General features: G+C 34.9%; 3 protein-coding genes and 1 long non-coding RNA gene across 6 annotated transcripts in view; all 4 read left to right on the top strand.

Annotated features, from left to right (window-relative positions):
- Positions 1-840, top strand: part of LOC104265839 — a 1,604-nt gene extending 764 nt beyond the window's left edge. For 2 of the 3 annotated variants that reach the window (XR_001974815.2, XR_717312.3), the window contains 3 exons: positions 307-333; positions 407-459; positions 780-840. This is a non-coding gene — a long non-coding RNA (uncharacterized LOC104265839). The remainder of the gene's footprint in view (positions 1-306; positions 334-406; positions 460-779) is intronic. The other variant, XR_001974814.2, reaches the window with a different exon arrangement.
- A 1,914-nt stretch (positions 841-2,754) lies between these two features.
- On the top strand, positions 2,755-3,655 carry LOC100181057 (small nuclear ribonucleoprotein Sm D3-like). Its single transcript, XM_002126044.4, has one exon. The coding sequence runs from the start codon at positions 2,862-2,864 to the stop codon at positions 3,252-3,254; it is 393 nt and encodes a 130-aa protein (XP_002126080.1). The 5' UTR covers positions 2,755-2,861; the 3' UTR covers positions 3,255-3,655.
- On the top strand, positions 3,652-5,339 carry LOC100178690 (fas apoptotic inhibitory molecule 1-like). Its single transcript, XM_026835050.1, has 5 exons — positions 3,652-3,817; positions 3,874-3,949; positions 4,138-4,290; positions 4,587-4,636; positions 4,933-5,339. The coding sequence occupies exons 1-5, from the start codon at positions 3,695-3,697 to the stop codon at positions 5,074-5,076; spliced, it is 546 nt and encodes a 181-aa protein (XP_026690851.1). The 5' UTR covers positions 3,652-3,694; the 3' UTR covers positions 5,077-5,339.
- Positions 5,340-9,737: 4,398 nt separating this feature from the next.
- Positions 9,738-16,472, top strand: part of LOC100183407 (KAT8 regulatory NSL complex subunit 1) — a gene marked incomplete in the record, with an annotated part of 11,053 nt that continues 4,318 nt past the window's right edge. The window contains 10 exon segments of the mRNA XM_009860629.3: positions 9,738-9,912; positions 10,178-10,352; positions 10,524-10,695; positions 10,823-12,440; positions 12,701-12,887; positions 13,170-13,311; positions 13,459-13,539; positions 14,187-14,314; positions 15,670-15,741; positions 16,202-16,352. Of these exon segments, the coding sequence (XP_009858931.1) occupies positions 11,180-12,440; positions 12,701-12,887; positions 13,170-13,311; positions 13,459-13,539; positions 14,187-14,314; positions 15,670-15,741; positions 16,202-16,352 (2,022 nt within the window).

Raw genomic sequence — 16,472 nt, 5'->3', positions numbered from 1 at the left:
ACTATACTAGATTTTAATGTAACTAGTGCAAACTATATAAAGTTATAAGGGGTAAGATGGGTACCTTTAGAACATATTTTCACATTTTCCTTAACGCGTTTTGAACAGTTAACAACGCCATTTTAGAATTGTGAGAATTTGGTTGAATAATTATTTGAACGTCCTTTCCTTACCACTAAATTTGGCGATAAATGAAAACATTTACCATCTGACTTAACCTATTATATGTCTAACGCACCAACTATACTGCGTCTTACATGTTTCTCTATCATTTATGTTCTTTCATAACATAATTATTTTTTGCAGTTGCGGACGAAGAAAATGAACCCGAAGGTAAGTTTTCCTAAAATAGTTAATCATAAAATTCATTCCAAATTAACAAATCGATTATATGAATATGTTTCAGAGGAACAAGACTTCGACATCGAGTAAATGAATATATGCTTTCCATAGAAACAGGTATGACGGATTTGTTTTATTTTATATAGTAAGGTGGGGGAAGATGGGACACTTTTACTTATATATTTGCTTGTCCTATTTGGTAGTAAAAAGAACATTTAAATAATTATAATACTATATCCTTACGACTCCCATAGACCGTTGTTAACCGTTTAAAACACGATTTGTACACTTGGACAATATATGTTCTAAACGTGTTCCATCTTCCCCGATCCTACTATACAATAATCTTAAAGCAATTGAAAATTTAAATACTAAATTTTAAACACCTAGTTTTTACATGTTATACCGTATAACTCATGTCAAACCTTTTTCCACAGAAGTCGCAGCTCACTGGAAAGCATATTTTAAGACACTGCTTTAATAAATTGGCAACATGTACTTATGTTTTGGTTAGTTTATTAGACTTATTAGAGCATATGTTAGAAAATTACCACAAATTTAGAACAGTACATTCAACTGTTAATTTTTAATCTTAGCAGTGTCAAGCAGAGCGTTAAAAATACAAAAAATACTCCTAAAAACAATCAACCACAAAGTAACACCCGTGGTAACTCGTGAGCTGGCACAAGGTGTATCAACACCTGTGTTATAACGACTGTCGTTTTGGCCATGCGAGGATAAAGTATGTTACATTTATTTGTTACAAACGGACTCTTGTGTCTATCAGAAATGTTTCGGAAGAAAAGAATTTGTTTCGCCGTCGAACAAATATTTAGGCAATTTCTTATCGAAGACAAAATCCCAAGAAATGCTAATAACTCAGCCTTGTATAAGAAAATGTCTATTAAGTCAGCCATGTTATCAAAACTCGCTTTAACCATCGGTTGGGACTATATGGTTTCACCGTATATAGTAGGATGGGAGAAGATGGGACACCTTTTTATTCCATTTCCTCGTACATTTTGGTAGTAAACAAAGAACATTCAAAGAATTATAAAACTTTGATCTCGCGACTTTCATAGACCGATGTTAATTGTTTAAAACACGATCAGGATATTTATATATTTTGTGCTAAAGGTGTCACATCTCCCCCCAGCCCACTATATTACATAAAATTACATCTCGAGGTACAAGGTTTCATGTAGACGAAACGTGGAGAGTCGACTTATGCTATCTGTCCGGGATTTCGAATGGCACAGCGTGCTATAAACAGCCACAATAAAACACTAAAACTTTTAATACTACTCTGCACTGACCAAAAAAGCCCCGTTGAAGATGTCTATAAAATAAAACTTGTTTTTGACTGCTGTATTGCCGACATTGTTCAACCTAAAGTTACAAAAATAAAAATTTCAGCATAAAAATAAAACTTTAAAATGCGTCCGAACGTTTACAAGAAGTAAGATAAAAACGTGATGATATTGCATATACCTGTACGTGGATGCTATTTCAACACTTATCACTGTATACATGTTGTAATTATTATTACTTGTAGTGATGCTGGGTTTCACTATATAGCAAAGTACCCAGTGGTCCAGCCATTGTGTTCATATAGGGACCAGTTCTCACGTGCTTGTTTGTTTTAAAAGCTCTTTTCTCCAACCATATTAACTATATGAATAAAACATAAGGCGTGCGTATATGCACGTTAAATCTAAAGTTTTATGGAACAAAAACACTCTGAAACAAACCATGCAAGAGTGAGTTTTCTTGTATATGCGTCTTCGTTTATTATTGTTTTCGGGTATTCATTATTTCGTATTTCGGTGGACAAATATGTTGTTGAGTGGGAAGATGAGACACTTTTTCATTCTGTTTTCTAGTCCCATTTGGTAGTAAACAAAGTAGATTCAATGAATTATAAAACCGCAGCCTCACCACTCCCGTGCCCCATAGACCGTTGTTAAATGTTTAAAACACGATTAGGATATTTAGATATTACGTGCTAAAGGTGTCTCTTCTTCCCCCACCCTACTATAACTTAATTTGTTTAGTAATAAGCGTCTTATCAAATCTAAGTTTCTTTGGAAATGCTAGGTCGTCCATTTTCTGTATTTTTTTTCTTTATTTTGATAGCGATTACTCAGTACACAAAACGTCGTGGTATTTACGTAACTTGATTAGCAATGTGATAGTTTTTCTTTTTATTGGTGTCGGTCAAATTTCAAAAAGGTCAATTTTTAGGTTTGCACTAATATTTAAATATAATTGAGCATACGATCCATACCTAGTAAATTATTGTAATGTGGAACAAACAGTTTTTAAACGCAGTTTGCTTTACACCCCATTCACAAGCCCAATGTTGCGCCGCATATCGACACCACGCGAATTCTTTACTCACCTCTCATCTACTTTAAAGATACGAAAAGACTACGCATAAAGCAATTGTGGTTACCGCCGAAAAGAGTAAGAACGGAGCGCGTTGGTTTTGAACAGTGTAAAGACATTTACCGTTGAACATGTCTATTGGCGTACCGATTAAAGTTTTGCATGAAGCAGAAGGCCACGTGGTTACATGTGAGTCTGCCACTGGTGAAGTTTACCGAGGAAAACTGATCGAAGCCGAGGACAATATGAACAGTCAAATGCAGGATGTAACGGTAACGTATCGCGACGGAAGAACGGCTCAACTGCAGAACATATACATACGAGGGAGCCAAGTTCGGTTTATGATCTTACCGGACATGCTCAAAAATGCTCCTATGTTACGTCACCAAAAGGGTGGAACAGCCGGGAGGGGAAAAGCGGCAATTTTAAAGGCGCAAGTGCGCGGCAGAGGAAGAGGCGCTCCAAGAGGAGGCGATCGTGGTGGCTTCCGTGGCGGCTATGGTGATCGTGGTGGCCGATGGTAGATTTTAAACACAGTCAGTTTGGATTTTTACACAGACTTGTGGACCAACTTACTGTCCAAGAAATGTTCTTGGATCATTTTTTAAACAAAAAATGGGACGTAACAAATGTGATACTTTTAAATCTAAAAACATTGATGAAACTGGTCATATAGTTGATTTATTACTTTACCAATCATATTGGCAATGTTAAACTATTTTCCCATTGTGTAATATGATTCATTTTATTTTGGTAAAATTGTGTTGACTAAAATACGGTTATTTTAATATTTCTCCAAATACGTCTTTTTTATAATGGAGATCATTGCTGTAATAACATCATCAGTAATTTTCACATTGCTGCTTTGTGCTTTACATTCATTTTTGTCAGCCAAATGACAACTGGTTCATTTTGTATCACATAGGTGTAAGGCTAGTTGCGAGTGGTTTTATTATTTTTACCAATGGCTCGTAGCACCACCGACCTTGTTGCAGTTTGGGACATAGCTTTGAGTGATGGAGTTCACAAAATAGAGTTTGAACATGGGACCACAACAGGAAAACGAGCGATTTATGTTGATGGACAGGTGATACTTTGAATGCGCTTACTTGGCTCTGTTTTAAAACAATAAATTATTTTCAGACGAAGCTGAAAACAGAGTGGTTGTTTAAGTTGGTTGGTAAAGAAGATTTTACAATAGGAAAGCAGAATGTAAAAGGTTGACATTATTTTTACCCTTGTTACTTTTACTTTACCCTTTTCTTTCATATGACATGAACAGTGTAAAACACAAAAAGTCGCTCGTTCACCTGCCATACTCTGCAGACTGGCTTACAACCAGATATTAGTTTTTGACCCTTGTTTATAGTTTATGTACTATTATACTTATTGTGGTTCTACTTTCAGCAAGTATACACATCGATGCTTGCAGTGGGTTTGCATATGAATATACGCTACACATACAAGGGAAAAGCTTAAAGAAGTTCATTGAAAATAAAAGCAAAACTAGCAAAAGTTGGGAGTTTAAACTAGATGGCAAGGACACCAGAGTTGTTCTAGGTACAGGAGTTTCAATCAATAGTTATAATGTTGTTTTAAGCATTATATTAAATACACTTTACCTAATAGAGAGGCCGACAAACCTAAAATATTGTGGAGGCGAAAGTATTTTATACATAATATTGTTTTAAACTTTTATAATATATTAATATATATTTTACAAATGGATGGCGTTTTGAATGTCTAAGTTACTCCCCTGAGTGTTTTTTTGCCACTGACTACATAGTCTACATGTGTCCATAATCAGTTAACTATAGTATGCATAATGCATATATTAATTCGATTTCCCTTTATAGAAAAAGATACCATGGCTGTCTGGTGCAACGGTCAAGAAATGGAAACGGCTGTAAGGATTTGCATATTCTGTATTGTGGTTAATATATATTTGCATACAACAATTCATGCTCATATTCATAGTAATAAATTAATAAGCATTGATTATACCTTTGGCTTCAACTCATAATTTATGTACGGAAAAAATGAACCAAAACCATTTACACGTAATACCTCTAAAGACTAACTGATAATTTACATACTGAAAATGGACCAAAACTGAACAATTTTACACATATCATAGTAAATACTATTTCTAGTTAACATATTTTGCTTGAGGAGACAAAAACTGAAAATTTTTTCACGCAGGGTGAATTCACAGATGAAGGAACTGAAACCCATTTTGAAATAGGGAACCATTTCTGTTATATTAAAGCACTTTCAAGTGGAAAACGCAGAGATGGGATTCTTCATACTTTGTACTTAGACAATTGCCTATTGCCGGATAAATAATCTTCCTTAATCATTGTATTGTAAACTTGACGTACCTAGCAAAACCACTGGGTTTCTGTTTGTTCCTTGCAGTAGTGTTTAACGTTATCTTTAGTTTTTTTTCATGTATTATGGTGAAAAGTATTCATATAGGAATTCATGTCCAACTGTTGGTATTTTATCTGTGCTCAATTTTTATATTTTGTACTTTTTTGGTGTAAGCGCTTATTGTAGTATTCGACTGTTCGCATATGGTATTTTTATCAATAAAATTTATTTTTAAATCGGTTTAAATTTAAAGTGAGCGTAGGTAATTTGGCAACACATTCTGTAGAAAGTGGAGCAGTTAAATGTGTTACTGTGCAAGATGTACCAGCTTTCTAGGTCTGTTTGCAGTGAGAATAAATGGTATGTAAATGATACAATTAAATTACTCAATGGTCAATATACTTTAAAGCTCCTAGTTGAACCAAAAAAAAACATCCAAAACTGTATTGCTACCTAACAGTAAAAATGCTAAATCGTACCAATGTGGAAATAACAATAAAAAATTAAGCAAGATGGTGCAAAAATAAATCAAACAAGAAAATAACATTTTTATTACGTCCATACTGTTTTATTTATACATTTTATACAATAATTTAAACATGTAATATGTGAATAAGGAAAAAGTAATGCAGTACCAGTTCGCAAAAATATTACATTGATTAGAAAAATTTGATTGCTTTAGCGAAAAATAAAACAGGATAGACTTTTTACCGAGCAATTCAATCAAATAGAACAAATACAACAGCATGTGGAAAATTGTTTTTAAAACTTGTTATTACATTCAGTTTATTATTGGAAAAGGAAAAACTACTATGTTTTATAAAGAAACACATACAACCAATAAAAAGGGTAAAACTTTAGATAGGGGACTAAGAAAAAGCAACAAATGTAACACAACGCTATAATACAACATAATGGTACTATTTAAATGTATTTCTAACTTGAACTTGTAAACAATATTAAATAAACCTTGGTATAATCATATTCTTACCATAACACTCTGTTAAATGGACCCGATTACCCGCCAAAAATAGTGATCAGTACATTCACCTTAATTTACATAAACACAAATCCAGAAACAGCGAGAACGTAAGCGATACAAAACAATATAATTAACAAAACACTGCACAAAGTAAAATAAAATTACGTATCCAATACATCTATCATATTAATAGATTATAAAATTTGATCGGTTTTGCTGTTTTACCGATGAAAGTTAGAAATTTAGGGAGTGAAATACGTAATGTAATGGCACTAGCCAATCAGAATGGTCCATTGTGAGAGATCACGAGGACGAAGTCGTTCGGGTGAACCAGCATTCTCATGTCGCCATTGCCCGATCAGCGAACTGGTTCAAGCAAAGGGACTATTAAATGTTTGCTATTTGCTCGTTATGCACAGCATGTTCGCTAGATGTTAAGGTATCTATGGGTAGGATTTGTATTGTTGTTGAGCATAAAAACGTTTTTGGCAAGAAGTTAGCGAGGAATATTAGTAAAATCTGCAGTTATCGTCATTACGGCAAAGGGTGTTGTCACCGTGATGTAAAACGGCGAGACGTGGCTCGTCACGCTCGGCTGCTGTTCGATCACGTGAATAGGCGAGTTTCTTTGTAGTAATTGAGGGCGCTCACGCAGTTTCGGTGTAATAAGCATGTGTTCACAATGACAAAGTTATTACCTGAAATTTGTTTTTTGCTGAGTTGGCTTGTTTATACGGGTCAACGAACACACACATTCTAAGCATCAAATACTTAGAGACACTTTATTGTATTGTAAACTGTAGAGTTAACTGCATTTTATTTAAAAGAACTTAAATAAATTCGAAACATGATATTTAATTTATGAAAATGTTAGCCATTTTTAGTGCATATTCAAATTATTTTAATGCTTACTTAAAATTATTTACCCATTATTTTTATGAAGTAATATACACTGTGTTTGCATATTCAGAAAAGGGCGATTAGTGACCAGAATTCATGCATAGAGTTATTTCTTACGTACTACTGTACTAGTCTAGTGTAAAGTTACAGTCACTGCCAGCAATAATTAGGTTTTATTTATTTTTTGTTACAGATTTTAAACTATATGCTAGGAACCATTTGATTTTCTGTAAAAAACAGTAGACATGGCATACATGTCTTGTGCAGCTGTGGTATCTAGCAAGCTAACTATAAGTAATATCGGATCGGAATTACATAATATCGGGGATTATGAGAGGCTTGGACAAGTGAAATGAAATCTTAGGCTTCGCAGTAAATGATGTTAAAAGCATCTTGGCATGGAATATCCAAAACAATCTGAATGATGTACAAACGCATGCAATCGATGTTGGTATATGGATTGTAACATCAATATGAATTTTAGTTAAAACAGTGGCCTACAACACAAGAAAGTTAACTTCTAGGTATATGTAATAAAGTGAAATTTCTGATCACTAAATAATTCTTTTTTCCGTCTTGAATGTGAAAGGACTTTTTTCTGTGGAATCTTTTACAATCTTCGGTACGAATTGCAACTGTTTTGGTTCAGAAGGCATTTGTTTGATTGTGGGTAAAAATGAGGTTTTGGATTGATTCTAAATAGATGTACTGTTTTTCATGAACAGTAAATAGCCCATTGCAAAACTAATTGAATTTATTTAGTGCAATGTTAAACTTTAATTAAACTTTCAGACAGTACAGAAAGAAGTTTTAACAAGAATAGCTTATGGCTAGGTCAGAAAATTAAATTATTTGGGTATTGTACTATAATTTAAGGTTTCTTGTTGATATTCACTTGTGTTTTATTATTGGCATTGTAGGTGTAGGTTTCATAAAGGTTCTGTAAAGCTGCTACAGAGTCTAAGATATAAAAGTGCCACTATTTACATTAGCCAATATATTTAGTCTCTGTGTGGTTAATCAATACACCAACAGTGTCACGACTAAATAATTTTGTACATAGTCTTGTTTAAGTTCTGCTTCATTTTCATGTGTTTTTTTAAAGCCATATAAACTACTAACCAGGTACCAGTTGATGTATTCTTGAATACTTCATATTTATTACATTGATTGTGTAGTGGTCTCATTTGACTTTATGACAGAAGATGTATGAAACATTCATGATAACTTTGCACCTGATGTTACCACAAACTATACTGTAATCGTGTAATGTTCATTGTATCTTAGCCTTGTGTGATACATGGTAATCCATTTCACAGCTTAGCGGTAAAATATGGTAATATAAAGTTTTGGTAAAGCAGCCACAAAAATGATAACATTAATGTAACTTCTAGCTTGTAACATCGTTGGCTATTTTGTTCTGGTAAAGTGTCCAAACTTAAAAGTATTAATATATGTAAAAGTCTTTGGTGCAAAACCAGTTTCATGCTTTATTTAACAAAGCTTGTTTTATAAAAGTGATCGCTATCAGTATAATGAGGAACATGGTCTCATTGTTTACCATGACGTCATAACATCCCGCGAACAATTTTACTTGTTATCAAACAGCGTCTAAATCTTTCCCAATGCTCTCCCGTTTGGATAACACGTGGTGCACAACTCGTTCGTTTGCCCTTGAGTGTAGGATTGCACCATCGTTGCGCTATGCTCATACACCGCTTTCTTGTTTCTTTTATTGCTCTTCTCCGCACTCGAGTAATTGCCCAGGCCGTTGAAGAAAGCCTTATCCAGTTATGCTATACATTTTCCCAGTAGAACAAGTTGTGGATTCGCGGGACGTATTTAAGTGCTACATATATTTCGTATTACCCAAAGTGTGCATAAATGCTTCGTGTGAGAATCTGAACACTGAACTTTATTGCATCTTGTCCAGGGCTGTTTAGCTTGCGTAGTTAATCGCACCTGCCGGATGCACAGGCGCAGCAGTCGAAATATTTCCTGAACTAATGAAATGCTAAACTATATTAACTTATTTATAGTCTGTAGAGGGCTGACGGAGTGCTTGTTATTTTGCCCTAATTGGAGTTATGTAGTTTTTCTTGGTACGTTATTTGTTCCTGAAATATGCACCCTGAGATCATTGGCACCCTCGTATGAATAGCATGTACTTTCGTGAAGTGTTCTTGAGATATAAATTCTCGCATGCGAAATAATGTCGCACTGTCGTCCAGCTAAATCACTCTCCGTAAGGCTTCCCACATAACACGCACACGAACCGTTATGTTTTCATTTATGGAGTAAAATGTTCACGTGTTACTCACAACCTGTTTTTCTCGCGCTGTTTTTCGCACACACACACAAACAAAACGTGCGCCTACCGCACACACACACGCACACAGAGAAGAAGGAGCGCGCGTTGAGAGCACATAGCATAAACAATACGTATTCGAGCCCACGAGGCGATGCGGCAACGTATTGTGTACGAAACAGTTTCCAGTTCTGGGGAGTAACACAGAGACATCTGTCAACATAAGGGCAGATGTCTAGATATCAAATAAATGTTTAAGACATTTTAAATTGTTTAATATCAGGCAGAATTTGAGAAGTTTATAATAACTATAAGCTTGATTGTCAAGCATAAGCATAGTTTACCTACTTTGACTGGATCAGTGTATCATATCTAATTATTATTAATTTACATACTCTTAAAGAAGGTCTTTTCGTATTTTGCCTCTAATAATGAATTTTATCTTTTGAATACTCCACAGGTATTTAGTTGTATAGTGTGATTACCTTAAACAAACATAAGGCTTCAGGAATATAATACAATACAAGATAACCTTAAGGTGCTTCAAATATACGATACTTTGTAACAGACATTATCAATACTGGTGATTCAAACGAATATAATGATTTTCGTGAACCAGGTAAGGCTATACTAAAACTTCAGGAACCCTGTTATTTTTGTATTCTTATTCCTCATACGGATGTGAAATAAATAACTACATGAGCTCTATTTTTATATTTCAATCCATAAAGCATGGTTTTATGTAGGACTCTTGGTAAATAATCTTAATTAATTACAAAAGAAAGCACTTATTTTGGACGACTGTTCTACCCTGAAAAATTAAATGTGTCATGCTTAATTTGCATCACATTTCATAAATTTTTAATTTGATTTATTTCTCGCAGTGAATTTCGCTGTTTGTCCGTAATATGACGAATGGACAATAGTTCTGAAAAGAAGATGGCCCCGGCCCTTCACAACACTGAGCACGAGCCTGACACAATTAAACATTGCTTCAAGTTGCCTCCCGACTCCCCAGAATCTGCGCTAACTGTTCGAAATGATACGGTTTATACAAAGGTCAACTTTCTATTTTACTTAGTGTTGAGTTTAAGTCTATCTATACTAAATGGGAGATCCTTGTCATGTAACTTATATTTACGTTCAATTTGGCCCAATACCCCAACACCCAGGCGGATTATGTCAGTCTTAAAAATGAGCTATATTTCTAAACAAAGCTTTAACTTCCAGATGAATGGATCCTACTCACCCTTAAGCCCAGTATCAGATGATGTACATGAATCTGCAACACCTGATGTGCAAGATGAATTCAAGAGTCGACCAATTAACCACAAAACTCCAGTAGCTGTTCCACCATATTCAAACCATGGTGGCTCAGGAGACTTTGTCACTCGAAGTGAAGGTAAACATTTTTAATTATTTTCTAAATGTTTAAAAATACAGATGGTTTTATCCTAATAAAAGTCATGGTCACCTGTGTAAAAATGTAGTTTTACACCATGTGTTTAATTATTTAAATTTTCATTTAGAGCATAGAACGAGAACATTACAGAAGACAGAGGAATGTCAGTCTGTTGCCACGCACTGTGGAGATGGATTGGTATCCACCAGGAAATCAAACGGTTGGCCAAAGAAATGTTCATCTGAACAGTCGGAAGTTATTGCCAAAGTTAACGGAACAAATAACCACGCTACAGATGTCATAAATTCAGAAACGAATCAAGAAAAATTAACAGTGAACGGAAATTCTCATGAAACTAATACATCTTTGACTCCATCCTCTGATAATAACCTGGAAACTAAAACTACAACCTCCCTAATTATTACACCAGTGTCAGAAGCTGTCACGGTCAGTTCTGCAACCACTGATATGTCCATATCTGTGGATGAACACCGCACCACACCCACAAACTGACTACCCAATTATCAATGAGTCATTCGGCAAAAACTCCCAAACCGCAACTGATGTTACATCTCAGGGAATGTCTACATCTGTGTCTGCCAATATATTGAATAATGACTCTGTTCCTATGGATATCTCTGATACCAACGTTCCGCAATCAGTTCCTTCTTCAGACATTGAAACCTTAAAAACAGCAGACATTGAAACCTTAAAAACAAGTTCTCCAGCTGAACCAATGGACACTTTACCAGTAACCGCAGCTGCACCAACCACAGAAACTTTGGATGTACAAACAAGCTTTTCAAGTGACAGCGATGCGACTCTAATTGCTTCAAACAGGCAAACAGAAGCTTCCGTTGTAGCAGATGTAACAAACATAAACAGTCAACCATCAAGTACAGTTAGCATGGTCCCATCTCTTTGTCTGGCTGCAGGAAGCAGTGAGGCGACCCACATGGTTAGCCAAGCTGAAACGGTTTTAACATACAAGGCACGTTCCCCAATCTCTTCACACTGTGTTTACGATAGCAAACTGGAGAATGTGGAGCAGCCGAATGAGGCAAAACCAGACCTAGTAGCGGACTTAAAAGTGCCAGACCTTCTGGGTCTTGCTCGTGATTTAATAACGGGCAATCACATGCAGCATCTCCCTTTGAAGCTTACCAACACTCTACAGGAGTTGGCAGCTTCATTAACGAGAGGTCAAAGTGAAAAGGTTGAACCAACCGACTCCGTGAAACCTGAACTTCCAACTTCACGTAGACGTTCCTCCAAGAGCTTGAACTTTGAGCCAGAAACACCGGAAACTGTGACAGGCATCACGAACATGGCTGAAATTCGTAACCAGCACCTATTACAACATGCGGACGTTGTAAGGAGAAGAGTCTCCTTAGAAGGTCGGCTAAATTTACTTTCACGCCGTTTAAACCGTATTCGTGCAGCCAGCTTCTGCAAGCATCTCTCCACCGAGTTATCTGATGTATCAGATTCGGTAAAGCCAGAAAAACACCCAATAAAATCTTCTCCAATAAAGACGAGCCTTGTTGCTAAGGATCTCGAAGTGTGGAGGAATATTTTAAGCCGAAAACTTTCAGATCGTAGACCATTTACTTCAGATGGTCAGTCATTTAATGGTGCTCTGTCATCAGAAAACTCAGGTTTACTGCATTCTAACAATGCTTTATTAAGTGGAGTAGCCAAGCCTGTTGGACTGGAGCTTTATGAGCAGATCAGAGATCGGACAGGTAAATAAACTGCTTTATATGTTTTATCCTTGTAGTTTTATCACTTTTCGGCCGCAATGTATGCTAGTATGCACTATGCACATTAAAATAAATCACAATTTCCGTAAGGTTTTATATATACATATATATATTTGTGTTTTATTGCCTATATTCTTTAGTCTTGACAATATATATATACTTAACTTAACATATAGAAAACTACTTCAATTTATAAACAACCAGTTAGTGTGACTTAATCTTAACATTCCATTATTTACAAGGTCTTGTGAAAAAGGAACTTCACCACCTGACCAAGGTTTTTGATGGAGATGTCACAGATAGCAGTTCAGATGAAGAAACCACAGATACTGTGTATCGGGGTGGGGAATGTATTTATCCTTGTAATGTGAAGAACTCATCCACCACACAGGGTGGGCACTTGAACTTAAAAGAGCGGAAACGCTGTGTGTAAGTACATTTACCGCTATTTTATTCTTTAACAATCTGTAAAGTAATATTGCCAATTAAAATAGCCTAACTTGTATTCTTAAAATCTTAGTTAAATTCGGTGTATGTTTGGTTAATGTTTATTTAAGTCATAATTGTACTTTTTCAATTGCAATTTAGGAAATTTATCATCATTTTTCTATTTTGTAAACATGTTTAAAGGCTTAACAGAGTGTTGCTATGTCTTCTAACTTCAAATTTGAATATGCATTGAAGTAATATGCATTGCGTTCCTCCACACAGAACATCATCAGCATCATGGCGTTGGGCGAACGAACGCACGTCAGTTGCCAAACGATGGACTTGGTTGCAAGCGCAAGTTTCTGATCTTGAGTTCAAAATCCGACAACATACTGAAATGCACAGGCAAATGCGACTTGCAAAGGTAGGAACCGTTTGGCAATAAGACCTGAAGTTTGCCATAGTCAGCTATTTTACAGTGATGGACCTGATGGTATATTAAACTAGATTTTTTGCCCTTTTATTACCGCAGATATTTGTATAATCATTATATTTATGAATGTTTGTACAGGGCGAGGCTGTTTTCTGTGAGCAACCCCCTCATACTTCACCTGTTTCTGTGTCAGATATTACAATCCCTGCCAACACCCAGGTCAGTAAACTTACATGATGGTTTTCGTACCAGAGGCCTGGGATATGGACCTATGGTTGGTTCTTTACCATATCTCATGTTATTACTTGTTTAATTAATGCAATAACAAGTGTTACTCTGTTATGTAGCAAAACTATTCACAAAAACAAAGTGAATCATTAATACATGCATACCGTATCCATGTTATATGCTTATGGTTGTTCGCTTATACTTTTTATGTATACTATAGTTTTAAATAATTTCCCCATGTGAGTTTGTAGCTAGAAGATGACATGTCTACTTTGCATGCGTTTCATACCTGCTTCCTGTTATATACTACTACTATATCAGGAAACAGTTTTTTGTTTCTAGTTTCATGACTGTTGTTTTCCGTGGCATTTTAACAACCTGGCAATGCAATATTGCGCATTGTGCTATTCATCCACATTGGTGCCTTATTTTATTATGATAGGTTAATTTAACCTACATTTTAAATTATAGAAACTGTCCAACATCATTTGCAAATTCTATATTATACTTTTTCAGCCATCCGCTCAAACTGTTTTTTTTGTAGTTTAGGTATTGTGATGAAAATATTTGTTATAAGATTAAAAGCTTTAATTAAAAAACGATTGCAAGAAATGAAGAAATTTTCATTTATATTTCAGAGTGGCAGTCAATCCCCCACAACACAAATAGATTCAAAAATTTCCACTAACAAGGGTGGCAACACTGATTCACCATCTCCCTTCAACGTCACCAAGCTTGTAAACAACGTGCATCGACAAACATCTAAGTAAGATGCATTACCTTTAATAATCTTAATATTACATTTACATTATTGTAAATATCAGTGGACCTAGGTATTCAGTTATATAGACTTGTTTATTCTGTTGTCAATTTAATTGGATATTCTTGTAATTTTGTTTATAATCTAATGTTCAACGTCAACTATATATAGATATATATATATATATATATATATTTATATATATATGTATGTACTTGTTTTTCCAATATATATATATATATATATATATATATGTATGTACTTGTGACTTGTTTTTCCAATTTTCTGGGAACCCCATTCATCTTTTTGTATTTTCGTAATATTGGTTAATTTTCACATTGTCCATCTGTGTATGAACTGTAGCTTATAAATTTTCTACAATATGATTGTTGGTTCAAGTGTTTGCATCTTTAATTCTCCTACATGTGAAATGTTGTATCTTCTTAAATTCTTCTTCGATCATGGTACATGGTATGGTACACTCAGACACACAACAATTACTTATTTACAAAATCCGGTATCAGATTAGAGATAGGTATTGGTGTTCTTACTGCATTGTAAATTGTGTAAGTTAGATGTTGAACATTTGTAGCACAGCAGGTTGTTTATTATTTAATTATAATTTCCACATTTTATTCAAAAGAATGTTAAACGAAACATTGAAAATTTCTTTGATTGATATTTTATGTGTAACTGGGTAACATGGGTGTTACATGGCAGCCAGAGGTTTTTCACCAGCAGTTAATATTTAACTTTTCCCTCATTAAACATTATTTACTCACATTCTTACTCCTGGGTTATTGTACCCCAATGTGGCAGAACTAAGACTCAGCATGCTGTATTGGTTAATCCACTGTCATTTAACTTACAAAGTATTATCCTTCTTTGCACAGCATGTTGTTGATGTTTTGGATAGCTTTAACCCAGAGATTTGGGAACCTATGGCTTGCCAGCTAGATGTGGCTTTTTTGTAAGGGCATTTGGCTTATTTCTTACCATAATTAATATGTGTACATATAAAACTTTTGTAATTTTCTAAAGTAACAAATTATTTGTAACAATCCTGTAGTAGAGTCAGGTATTATTTCTGTTGTTTGCGTTTGTTTACCAAGCTATTTCTTAGAATCAGTTTTTGAAGAAATTTTCTCACTAGCGAAATATTTTATAGCTCTTAGTCCCTCACCTATGGAGGCTATGGTTTGTGGAAATATAAATACACAATTTAAAATATGTAGCTTCAATGGCTTATTGAGGTATAAAGCTTTATTACCCAAGTTCTAACCCATGGACGTCGAACATATATACCATGGTTCATACCCCACCTTATGCAAACATAATTAAAACCTCATTTATCGTTACAGCTTGTTGGATAACCTTTCCCCACTTTCTGCAAGGACTCCTTCACCTTCAGAAAATTGTCAAGATGTAAAAAGGTAAATAATTGTCATTACTATAATACTATTGCTTCAGCCTCATGTTTGTATTCCATTACCTAAATGTTTAATATGACTATGGATCCCATACGCATACCATCTTTATTTCTATGTTTTTCTCTTATTTTCAAGGTCTGCGTCTTGGAAAGTAATATTGTACCTATGTGTGAGGAATATTCTTATTTATGTTTTTATATTTTTTAACAAAGCAATATGAAACACTAAAACCAAATAATTATTACCCTAAATTTCTTGTACGAAAGTTTTTGTCATAAAAACAGAAATTGTTAAAGCAGATAATAATAAATACAATTTGGTGATAATGATTTGACATTTCTTATTTTATTACAAAAACCTCATTAAAAACTGTGGATTTTTATGGAAATTCTAATCGCCCTAATTTTTGTTCTATGATAGTGTACAACATCATACGGCATTTTATCCAATAATTTGTTTCTAGTGCCACCCCTGAGCCTACCGTAGAAGTTCCACCCACCCACCAACCCACCAGTGGCTTTACCCACTCATCTGCACGCACACGACCTCTAAGAAGCAAATTACGCAAGCGACGAATTGTGTGTCCGCCCAACATAGAATTCCTCAACAAAAAGGTACGACCCAGCCTTATACACATTAGATTAAACCGTTACACATAACCCTGTACCCAGAACTCTTTAAATGCCTTCTTATTCCCTTTTCATACTGTTAGTAATGATAGATAATTGATTTTT

The sequence above is a fragment of the Ciona intestinalis genome, chromosome 7 (genome assembly GCF_000224145.3).
Source record: "Ciona intestinalis chromosome 7, KH, whole genome shotgun sequence".
NCBI lineage: Eukaryota > Metazoa > Chordata > Ascidiacea > Phlebobranchia > Cionidae > Ciona > Ciona intestinalis.
This window is presented reverse-complemented; position numbering and strand designations above follow the sequence as displayed.

Excerpts from the sequence above, each read along its gene's own strand:
- LOC100178690 (XM_026835050.1), top strand. The coding sequence starts at position 3,695 with ATGGCTCGTAGCACCACCGACCTTGTTGCAGTTTGGGACATAGCTTTG. Across the intron at positions 3,818-3,873 it reads CGATTTATGTTGATGGACAG|ACGAAGCTGAAAACAGAGTG; the intron begins GTGATACTTTGA and ends AATTATTTTCAG. Across the intron at positions 4,637-4,932 it reads GTCAAGAAATGGAAACGGCT|GGTGAATTCACAGATGAAGG; the intron begins GTAAGGATTTGC and ends TTTTTCACGCAG.
- LOC100181057 (XM_002126044.4), top strand. The coding sequence starts at position 2,862 with ATGTCTATTGGCGTACCGATTAAAGTTTTGCATGAAGCAGAAGGCCAC.